We start from the raw sequence: 10,655 nt of genomic DNA, 5'->3' as shown, positions 1-10,655 counted from the left end.
TTTCCAGAAGTCTTCTCCTTCTCTTCTTCCATTTCTTTCTTTTCACTTCTCTACATAGATACGACGCTTGATATGAGGTTCTTAAACCCGGCTTTGAAGACGATTTCTGATTGATGACGCACTACGAATTACCCCTTTTCTGCGCCGACACGAGACGAGGCATTGCCCACGAGCGACAGCGACAAGCAAAAGTTATCAATTGAAGTTACTAAAGCCACATTGCATGGTCGATGGTAAACGGTTTGTGTCTTTGGGCAATTGCGAAAAAGGTAGACTCCTGGAACTTGTTGGTTGAGCGCCAACGTGCTAACCACGACGTTTGAGCGCAGGACATTCATACTCTACGAGAACACCAGCGATTAATCGTCGAATTGACAGAAGTATCTCAACCAATTGAGTCTTTTGATCATTCATTACAACCTTCCCTTGCGCCATTCTCAAGTGTCGCGTGCCTTGCTGCCTTCTGCTCCTGGAGTATCCCATACTTCCGCCGACAACGAACGCACTTACTACACTGAATTGGGACAATACAGCGCGGTTCAATAACAGAGATCGCTCTACAAAGTCAGCATCATCTTTTAAAGGCACCACTGTGCCCTGTTTGTTACAGAGGCAACGTCGTGCCCGAACACTCGCCTGAAGCCCAGTGCAACACTCTTGACACTCATCACATCTACTCCAACCATCAAAGCAACCGATACAAAATCCTCACCAGCTTCATCTCAGCGTCAAATAGATCCTCCGATCTAGATCACAATTTCTGATTGGATGACCTGAGGCCTTTTACTTACTACCGCGCTGTGACCCCTACTGGAGCAACTGGAGCCAGGGGGCGTGTAACGGCCTCCCGCTAAGAGGAATATATCTGCAAGTGGCACCTGGCGGGCACCTGGCATCAACATTGCATCCTCAACTTTTCATTGGACTCAAAACTTGAGTTGAGTCCTCGGTCATACCTGCAGCTTGCGCCCGCTACTCACCTTCCTTCTCTTCTCGCACCTTCTTCCTTCTCTCCTCCTCGTTCTGCAGAGTTGCTGGGCAACAAGCAGTTCAAGAAACAGCTTCTTCTTCTTTCTCTTGTGCTCAGAGTCTTCCTTTGCATCTCTCTCTTCTTTAACCGTACTCATTCTTTCCGTTGTCAACCATTCTTATAACACACACTGCTCACATCTCTTCTATCACCAAGCTCTCAGAGCTTCTTGATCACATAACAAGCCTTTTTACCCATCTCTCATCTCTTTGATACTGTTCTCATTCTTGCTTTCAACGCCAGTTGTTGGTGTTTCTCCTTGACAACGAGTTCATCGAGCAAGACCATCTTCATCTTGCAAGATGGGGGACCAATACCACCAAGTGAGTGCAACAACGATATCTCTTCTCCCCGCATACTAATGTGTCCAAGATGCCAGGAGACCAGACTCCTTTGGAGATCATTACTCAGCATGTCAAGCACAAGAACGATCTGCCAAAGACTGGCAGCGTCCCTTGGCACATGGCTCCAGAGTTCCCTCACTCGAGCGAACTGATGTCCATCGATCCTGCCCCATTGCCTCATCTACCAGCGAGCAAGGATATATCTGAACATGATGCCAAGAATGCTTACCTTGAATTCCAGTATCTCACGAATCGTTTCGAGGGTACTGAGCTTCTTCGGCAAGCTATCAACTGCTTCAGGAACAAGCCTAGGATGATGGAGGGGGACAGAGACAACTTCTACATCTATACACAAGTCAGTCACATTTTCTCCTTCCTCAAGTCTTCTACTAACAGCTTTAAGGTACACGTTCAAGGCTACTTGCTTGCCAGGTCTGGACCTGCCTGTCGCATTTCCTTCTCAACGGAGCGCTCATCCACCAAAGTTGAGTGGAGACAGTCGAACCGGCTTACTGCTGGTACCCTTATTGCGCTGTCTCCCCGAGATGATAACTTCAACACCCAATGCTATGTTGCAGTTGTTGCAGCACGATACATTGTGGGTGGTCTTGAACCCGACCCTGAGAACAACGAAGATGTAAACACTCCACCCCGGATCGAGATCTTTTGGTCCGACTGCAACACTGCCGTCTTTGATCCTTCCGTTGAGATGGTGATGCTTGAAGCCAAAGGAGGTTATTTTGAGACTGTTCGTCACGCGATGGTTGGGCTGCAACACGCCGCAAAGTTTGAGTAAGTGGTTCCCAGTGTATTCTCAATTCTCAAACTAACATTCCTCAGTTCCAAGTTTGACAAATACATCATTCATGAGTCGAACACTGAACACATGGCCGCTTATCTTGCAGATACTCCAGGGCAGACTCCTAGTATTCCTGGAAGAGCTGAACACCTTGACCCTTCTCAAAGGGAAGCTTTCGAACGCATGACCCACAAAGAGATGGCTGTCGTCCAAGGTCCTCCTGGCACTGGCAAGACATTTACATCAGTTGTAGCCCTTGAAAGCTATATTAAGACTCTCAAATCTCGACAAAAAGGAACCGAATATATCCCACCTATTGTAGTTGCTGCTCAAACCAACCACGCTCTTGATCAGCTTCTAGACCGACTCTCGGCTTTTGAAGCCGTTATTGTGCGTCTTGGTGGGCGTACAGAAGACGAGGCGATAGAAGAGCGTTCTTTGTACAATCTCAAAGCCAACTCACAGCGCCTTCGAGGTGGTGTCGGGGGTGAGACCGCTCGAAAAAAGGTTCTCGGCAGAATTGAGAAGTTGTTGTCGGAATGCTTCCCTGCATTTCTAATCCCAGCTGAAGAGTTTCTTCGAGAAGGACTCCTATCGGATGCTCAGTACGAGTCGTTGGACGATGACGAGTGGGAATCTGCTGCTTTGGTCAGTCGTGATGACGGAACTGAGATCGAGTCTCGCATTGCGCACTGGCTCCAGGACTTTATCGAGACAGACACCACTTATAAATATCGCCCTCCTCAGAATCAGGCTGAAGATCCTGCAAAGGAGGATGCCATTGACGAAACGCAGCAAGAGAATCAGAAGGAGAGACTCCATGGTGATTTCTTTCCCATGAAGTTCAATGTCACCGGTGCCCTTCCAGGTGCACTCTCCAAACAAGCCGCCTGGGCCCACCGAGCCCGGAGGATGTTGAAACAGCACCAAGACCTGTATAAGATCATTCCTCAACATCGCGGCATGGTCTATCGCCTCCTACGAGAAGAACTTATCCGCACACGAGCTCAAAAGTTCCCTCAGCTTCTCAAAGAGTACCAGGAAGCATGTGATGATATCAAAGTCAGCCGATGGGAGAACGACGTCAAGGTCATCAAGAATGAACATATTGAGATCGTGGGTTGTACAACCACCGGACTGTCCAAGTATCGAGGTATGATCTCAGCATTGAAGCCCCACATACTGATGATCGAGGAAGCGGCCGAGACTCGAGAAGCCAACATCAGTTCCGCTCTCTATCCCAGTCTGGACCAGGTCGTACTTGTCGGCGATCACCAGCAGCTGGTGCCATCTGTAGATGTGCGAGAACTCGGTTGTGAGCCCTACAATATGCATGTCTCTCTGTTTGAGCGCCTAGTCAAGCTCAACTTGCCATATAGTATGCTCCGAGTCCAGCGTCGTATGGTCCCTGCAATCCGCGAAGTGGTCAACGCGTTCTATCCCAAGCTCACCGATCATTGTTCCGTCTACGAACCAGACAACCGACCTCCTATACCAGGCATGGGCGGGAAGAGCCTTTGGTGGTTTGATCACGAGGGGCAGGAGATGCAGAATGCCAACGACTTTTCATTTTCGAATCCAGATGAAGCAGACATGATAGTCGGCTTCGTGCGATATCTTGTTCAGAACGGCGTGGACCCAGAGCGAATCACTGTTTTGACCTTCTACAAGGGGCAGGCTGCCCTCATCACTGAGAAGCTTCGTCGGGATCTATTTCTGGAACTCAAGAATCCCTTGAAGAAGTGGTCCGTAAGGACTGTCGATGGTTTCCAGGGCGAAGAGAACGATATCATTCTGCTATCGCTAGTTCGAACTGCCCGCCCAGGCTTTACTGGGAATGAGAATCGGGCAGTCGTGGCCACCAGCCGAGCGAGATGCGGAATGTATATCTTCGGCAACTCCCAAACACTCGTGCGAGAAGAGAATACGGAGGCATACAGTACATGGAGAAAGGTGGTTGATGTATTTGAAGGCCGCCGGAGTATCGACAACTGCCTGCCAGTCACTTGCCATAACCATGGGCAACGAACGAACATAAAGAATGCCAATGGTTGGAAACACATCCCTGGAGGTGGTTGCGACAAAATTTGCGAGTACACGTGTGCAAAGGGCCATCCATGTCAGCTCACCTGTCACAAGTTCGACCAGAGCGAGGTCAAATGCTTGGAGAAGTGCGAAGAGGTCTTGAAGTGTGGCCACAATTGCGAATCGCTTTGTTGGCAATCTTGCGAGTGCCCCTCACGATGCGATGAGCCTCCAAAGATGAAGTTGGCTGTCAGAACTTCTCCAGTGCCTGCTCGAGCTCCCAAAGCACCTCATGGACCACGTAACACAGGTTTCGGGGCCAGTAACGGAGTTATAGCGGGTAGAGGAGGTGGGAACTCCAACAATAACTCAGGAAGGCCTAACTATCGCCCTCAGTCACGAAGCAATCGAACAATTTTGAAAGGACCCAGCCATGAGACGTCTCCAACTCGCCGGTTTGAAGCCCAGCCGCCCTCGACCTTTGACGCTCCAAGTTCCAAGGTCCAGACTTCAGCTCACATGGCGCAAACTCGAAAACATTGCTTAGAGCCAACCAGTGAACAGATAATGGAGGGAGGATACTATGCGGAAACGATCCAGCAAACCCAAACTGCGAATAATGCCGTAACGACAACGACCTTCCTTGAGAGCTTCACGGATGCCTCAAAGGAAAGATCTCGCCGCAAGAACTGGAGCCCTGAAAAGCTGGCTAAAAAGGATAAAGAACTCCTGGAGGACGCGAAAGCCAAGAGACGTCAGAAGAGCCCAGCATCAATCCACATCAGCGAGACCTGGCACCGCACAAGAACATCCGAGAACCTTAATCGGCAGTATGAAGAGACAGTTGAAACACATTGGTCAATGAAGTACTCAAGTTGCAAAGAGGCCAAGGCCAGCCAGGAGAATTCTGCTAAATCGGGCACTGAGATTGGACTTGAGTCGTCAGTGGATGACGGGGTCGAAGATGACGAGGAGGAGGACTTGATCAGCTTCGGTTGAACTGCCTGAATGTTCTACACACCAGGTCGTACTCATACCATGGTTACAGTACATATTAATTGTATGTTCTTTGTAACATGACCGGTGTCAGTTCATCAGGTTCATGACTGGTATGTTGTGGGCGGAAATGGTTTGAGTAATGACACATCCTGTCAATCCTGGAAATGAGGATATTGCTATCAATCGGGAGGGTTGGGGGACGGTCGGAGTGATTGAATGAATCGCTTACGATAGGACTTGTAAATTATGTAGTAATTGGTGTAGAAATTGTACGAGTATTGTATCAAACTCTGACTGCTGCTGATTGAGTGACTCGAGAAGTCGAGGAATTTAGGAATAAGAATGGAATTTTGTCTAATTGCTAGAGGCAGGAAAATCCAACTATAAGTTAAGCTCGCCATGACCAACTCCAGCATATATAAAGCACGACGACCAGGTCACAAAGTTGGAGAGTCAGTTTCAGTTGAGACGAACCCAGGGCTCTCCCATTTATCCATTGGTAGCATTTATCTCATAACCGATGAGGACTTCTGTGCTGGTACCCTCCCAGCCTCTTGTGCCTGCAGCGCTCAGCATGTAGCGGCTTGTCGGGTCGATGTAGAGACTGGAGATGACGCCTGCACGGGGAGGACCGGGAATGATGAGGAAGGGAACACTGGAGTGCTTCAAGGGCGATTCACGAAGATCGTAAAGGCGCATGATATCGTGGGAGGCACTGGACACTGTCAGTATAGGCTGATAAGAGGGAATGGGGAGGGACTTTACCAGACGAGATGGCGGCCGTTTATCATGGGTCTCACGGCACTGACTGCTCCGCTGCCCCCGGGAAACTTGAGCGTCCTATGAGGTTCCCAGTTCCTCTTGGCCTTGTGGATATTATACTCCTCCACCGTCCCGTTGCGACGGCCCGCGTAGATGTTATTGCCGGAGGGACTCCAGCACGCGCCCATGCACCACGGGGGAACACCGTTCCTCGTGCCGATGCGCGCTACGGGGTCGGGCTGGCGTCGATCCCAGATCCTCAATGTTCCGTCCATCGCGGCGGAGAGGAATGTTGTGTTTGATGTTTGTGTTGGATCGTGGTTTGTAGAGGTGTGTGATGTGAGGAGTAACGAGGGGGATGTTGGTTCGGACTTGGGGAGTGCGTCTTGGGATGGTTCTGTAGCTTGTGTCGGAGCTGGTACGAGATCTACGTCCATTGCGTCGCTTGCATCCTGCGATGGTTCAGGCGGGGGCGGTTCAACGACTGGTTCAGGTACAGGCTCAGGTTCGGGTTCGGGTTCTGGGTCCTTTCCTGCATCGAGAGCGGCCATGTCTGCTGAATGGTCCATAGCGCTATCGTGACCATGGCCCGGCATCACGGCAGCGAACTCGTCGTCGTCGTTGCCAAAGGGTTGATCCTCCTTTGTCTCACCGAATAAACTACCCGCGTCACTTCCTCCAAAGAGACTGTCGTGCGCAGGCGAAGCTGCACCATCACCATCGCCATTGCTGGGATTGGCGTTGAACTCAGCGGTCATATCGTCGACTCCATCGTTGGTGAGTGCGTCTGTAAAATTCCCATTCGCTATAGGCGCCGCGTTGTTTGTAGTCATTGTTGTAGGAGGCGGTGGTTCATCGTCGTCTTCTGGGATGGGAGCACCGCTTGCGGGACGGAGTTCTAGAGCTGAGATTTGACCTGCGTTGCCATCGAAACTTCTGATCGTTTGACCGGTGTTGAGATCCCAATCAAAGATATTCTTGTCCCATCCACCGCTGAGAACGCTCTTCTCATCCTGTGCCATAGTCAAGACGGATACAGCGTTTGTGTGCTGCTGAAGACAGTGAATTCTCTTGCCCTCGTCGTGTCGGACGCTTTGGAGATTGATACCGCCTGACTCAAGACCCGAAAGCAACCAAAGAGCTTGTGATTGCACAGCAAGAGAGTAGACGGGCGAGAGAATATGCTCCTGATCTCCCCGTCCCGGAGGCGGCGGCTCCTCATTCTCCCAGTACGACATGAGTATCCCAGCCTTGGTAACGCTATCCACAAACGGATGTCTCTGCGCAACCGTCAAAGCCAACTTCCCATTGATGGTATTAGGACCGTCATATTTGCGAATATACCCATCCGAACCTCCCGTGATCCAGTACCTCAAATCCGGAGTGATAGCCATCGCATTGACACTCGTCGATTGCGGCGCCGCCATGGTCGGCACGATATCGTAAGACGCAGCGCTGATGTACTCGGCGGACGGCTGCGGCCACCGCCTGTCGAGACTCGGAGCGGGTGTAGCAGATTTCCTGGGCTGCGATTGCGAATCATCGGGTTCAGATTTTATCTGGGTACCCGTCTGATCGTTTGAGTCTGCCGCAGGCGGTTGAGACTCTTCGCCTTCACCGTCAGCATCAGCGTCTGCGTCGGCATTGTCGTCGTCGTCTTCGTCGTCGTTATTGTCGTCGTCGTCGCCTTCTGCGTCTTGATCTTGATCGCCGTTGTCGTCAGCGTCCTCCATTGTCTCGTCGACGTCGTTGCGGTCGTTATCATTGTCATTATCGTTGTCGTTGTCGTTGTCATTGTCTGAGTCAGCTGAGCTGGCGGACAAGCGATCGTCGTCTAGGGTGTTCATGATGGGCACTGGGGAGGTTAGCTGGGTGTAATTGGGAGGTTGATGTAGGGAGACCTCAAGACAACTCTGGCGCAAATGATTCAGAGGCGTAATGAGTACTTACCTGTATAATATATCCACCTAGCAAAAGTCTAAAGTATCAATTCATGGAGCACTCTTTGAACAAAGGATCCAATCCCCAATCGCATTCGAAAGTGTCGCAAAGGGTCTGTAGCCGTGCGCAGGATCGCCAAATCGTCTTTGAAGCTTCGTTAGCAGTCGCGAGAGATCAGAGAAGAAGCTCAAGGTATTGAAGCCGAGATATAATAGGTATAGAGAGCAGTTGGCAAGGTTGCGGTGCCGTTGCAACTGCGGGGCGTGATGTATAAAGGTCCAAGTTTAATGTGTTTGAAGCTCCCTTCGCGCGTCGCGTTTAATTGGAGCTGGAGCTGGAGATGGAGGTGGCCCGATGTGTCTTAGTGATATGCGGTACATGGTGGAGCCGAGGCAAGGGGCATGGGTCTCGAGGTGTTGGTGTAAGTCAACCTTTAATAGTTCTTTCATTGTTCTCAATTAGTTCAGCACATGACATGTACTTGCCAATCAATTGATATCTCTACCTGTGACAATAGAGCGCCAGCAGTATTGGCATTCAAGTCTATCAGTCTGCCATGTCAATTCCTCGTCAGCTGAGGCCATCCACTTACAATTACTAGTATCAGACAAACATTACAGACAAAGGGAATTCATTATTGTACTTACCACTCAAGGCTCAGTCTAGGTCTCTCACTGAGACGTAGCTATCAATACTTACCATCTCTCTCTCTCTCTCTGACTTACACCAAAAGACTTACCTTAACTCCAATCAATCTCCCAAGACTCTACAGTAAAGGCCAACTTCACTCACTCATCACTCCCTCTCTCAGCCACTCACTTCCTCCCCGAATGTCGTCTACTCCTACCACCCTTTGATTCCCTCCTTGAAGATCTCCGACTGCTCCGTACAGCAACCTCCGTGAGGCTATCATCCGGCACAACCGTCTCACCACTCCCCGGCCAAACCGTCGGAGCATTACTGCCCCCAAACACCGAAGGCTCCGGCTCCGGCCCATCCTTGACGCAATCCCTCCAAGACTGAATTCTAGTCTGCGAGCTCTCGGGGACATGCTGAAGCGATCGAGGCCAGGCATCCTGAGGTACGTGGGGTGCTTCACGAGGGTTGAGAAAGAACTGCGATGAGCGTACTGATTGAACATCTGTATCGCGATGGCTTGAATCGCCGTGTCCAAAGGTCTCAACTGCAAGATAATCCTCTCCGTCGCCGAGACGATGACGGTGGACTATAATCTCACCTGCGCTCCTCTGATCCCGACGAGGAATATTCGCAAAGAGCGCATCATTATCAGCATCATAACTCACCCGATGTCTAAGCCTCTGCTCCTCCGCCGTCTCCGCCTCAAGCCTCCCCAGAATCCGATTCAGCCCGGAATCTCTATGAACAGCCGTCGGTTCACGCGTGAACGCCGACCCCTCAGAATGCGACCACTTGGAACAGATCCTCTGCGCCGGTTCAGCACTCACAAAAGGCTTCTGCTCCTCGTCAGAATACTCCTCACCGCAGTCACTGCAGTCGCACTCATCTTGTGGCTCAGGAGGGACGTCAGCGTAGTGGCGCCATTGACGGGCTGTGAGCTTAAGATCTGGAGGGGCGTTTGCGAGACGAGCTTCGCGGGTTGCGGATGTGCTGCGTGGGTGACGACGGCAGCGGGAGCTGCGACGGTGAGAGGGACCCATTGTCCACTGGCCTAGAGCGTCGAGAAAGCCGACTTTGCGGGTTGGGCGCTTGCTATGTCTAGGCATGATGGGCGAAGGGTCCTGGTTTTTTGTTGTGTTGGTTTGTTAGTGCGGATGAAGACTACCTTGGCTGTGATATTCTCTGCTGTGAGCATTCTCAAAGCTGTTGACGATGAGGAGGGAAAATGAGATGATGCGAGGTAAGATCATCTTGGTTATATAGGTACTCATGAAGAGTCGACATTGCTGGAACAGTAAGGGACTTCCATGGTGTACATGAGACTGTCACCACTGTCTTCACCCATGTACACCAAGTGAATGAACAAAGGCGCACAGCTACGATGTAAGAACAAACAAGCCCATTTTCTTCACCTGCGTATCTTACATGTTCTGTTCAGGCCAAAGCATTCATATGATGACTTCATCATTCACGCGTACGCCGCAGAAGAGTCTTGTCTGGCGATGACTTTACGACTCCCCACCAACTCAGCCATCTCATCATGGTCGGTCCGTAGCTTCAAGATCAAAGTAAAACTCAATGTGTATTACAGCTCAACGCATCGTAACTCGTGACTATATCTACATGCCCCCAAATAGATCCAAGACATACATCTCCCTAGCCAAAGCCCTGCACAAGGTACATGCCAGCCCAATTGTCTCAGGCACCACCTCATTTCCCCTACATTCCTCAAATCAATCCCATATATTTCAGCCTCTGACGCACTCATTCATTCAAATCCGTCCCTTCCGGGTTCTCTATTCCTTTCTTGCTTCTTTCTCTTCCTATCCTATCTTACAGCATATGGCTATTCAGCGTCGCTGTAAATGCACACCAGCTTCAATGCCAGTACACATCCTCACTCGCTAACTCACTCAACCACCGGTTTTTGTCCCTATTCAATCCACCAACCCAAGTTACTCCCATGTATTCTCATCCATCAATGACATAAAAGGAAACAAAGGACGACAGGACAGCTGCATCACCCAACTCCACCTTTTTGATCCAGGACCAGGACATGAGAAGCCCAATACATTTCTTTCAGCCTGCCGTGACAAGATAAAAAAAAACAACCCAG

The 10,655-nt window shown here is 50.4% G+C and overlaps 3 protein-coding genes across 3 annotated transcripts; 1 reads left to right on the top strand and 2 right to left on the bottom strand.

Moving 5' to 3' along the window:
* Positions 1–1,332: 1,332 nt before the first annotated feature.
* Positions 1,333–5,394, top strand: FOBCDRAFT_261635 (P-loop containing nucleoside triphosphate hydrolase protein; the record flags this gene model as incomplete). The annotated part of the gene is made up of 4 exons (XM_031187248.3): positions 1,333–1,353; positions 1,403–1,729; positions 1,778–2,166; positions 2,215–5,394. The coding sequence occupies 4 exons, from the start codon at positions 1,333–1,335 to the stop codon at positions 5,195–5,197; spliced, it is 3,720 nt and encodes a 1,239-aa protein (XP_031038383.2). The 3' UTR covers positions 5,198–5,394.
* Positions 5,332–8,290, bottom strand: FOBCDRAFT_225142 (WD40-repeat-containing domain protein). Its single transcript, XM_031187250.3, has 3 exons — positions 7,910–8,290; positions 5,963–7,814; positions 5,332–5,912 (listed from the first exon to the last, which is right to left on the bottom strand). Exons 2-3 carry the CDS (start codon positions 7,804–7,806, stop codon positions 5,687–5,689), a joined length of 2,070 nt encoding a protein of 689 aa, XP_031038385.2. The 5' UTR covers positions 7,807–7,814; positions 7,910–8,290; the 3' UTR covers positions 5,332–5,686.
* A 96-nt stretch (positions 8,291–8,386) lies between these two features.
* Positions 8,387–10,130, bottom strand: FOBCDRAFT_225139 (uncharacterized protein). Its single transcript, XM_054704961.2, has one exon. The coding sequence runs from the start codon at positions 9,643–9,645 to the stop codon at positions 8,716–8,718; it is 930 nt and encodes a 309-aa protein (XP_054560936.1). The 5' UTR covers positions 9,646–10,130; the 3' UTR covers positions 8,387–8,715.
* Positions 10,131–10,655: the final 525 nt, after the last annotated feature.

The sequence above is a fragment of the Fusarium oxysporum genome, chromosome VI, assembly GCF_013085055.1.
Source record: "Fusarium oxysporum Fo47 chromosome VI, complete sequence".
Classification (NCBI taxonomy): domain Eukaryota; kingdom Fungi; phylum Ascomycota; class Sordariomycetes; order Hypocreales; family Nectriaceae; genus Fusarium; species Fusarium oxysporum.
Note: the sequence above shows the minus strand (reverse complement) of the source record. Positions and strands in the feature narration are given on the sequence as shown.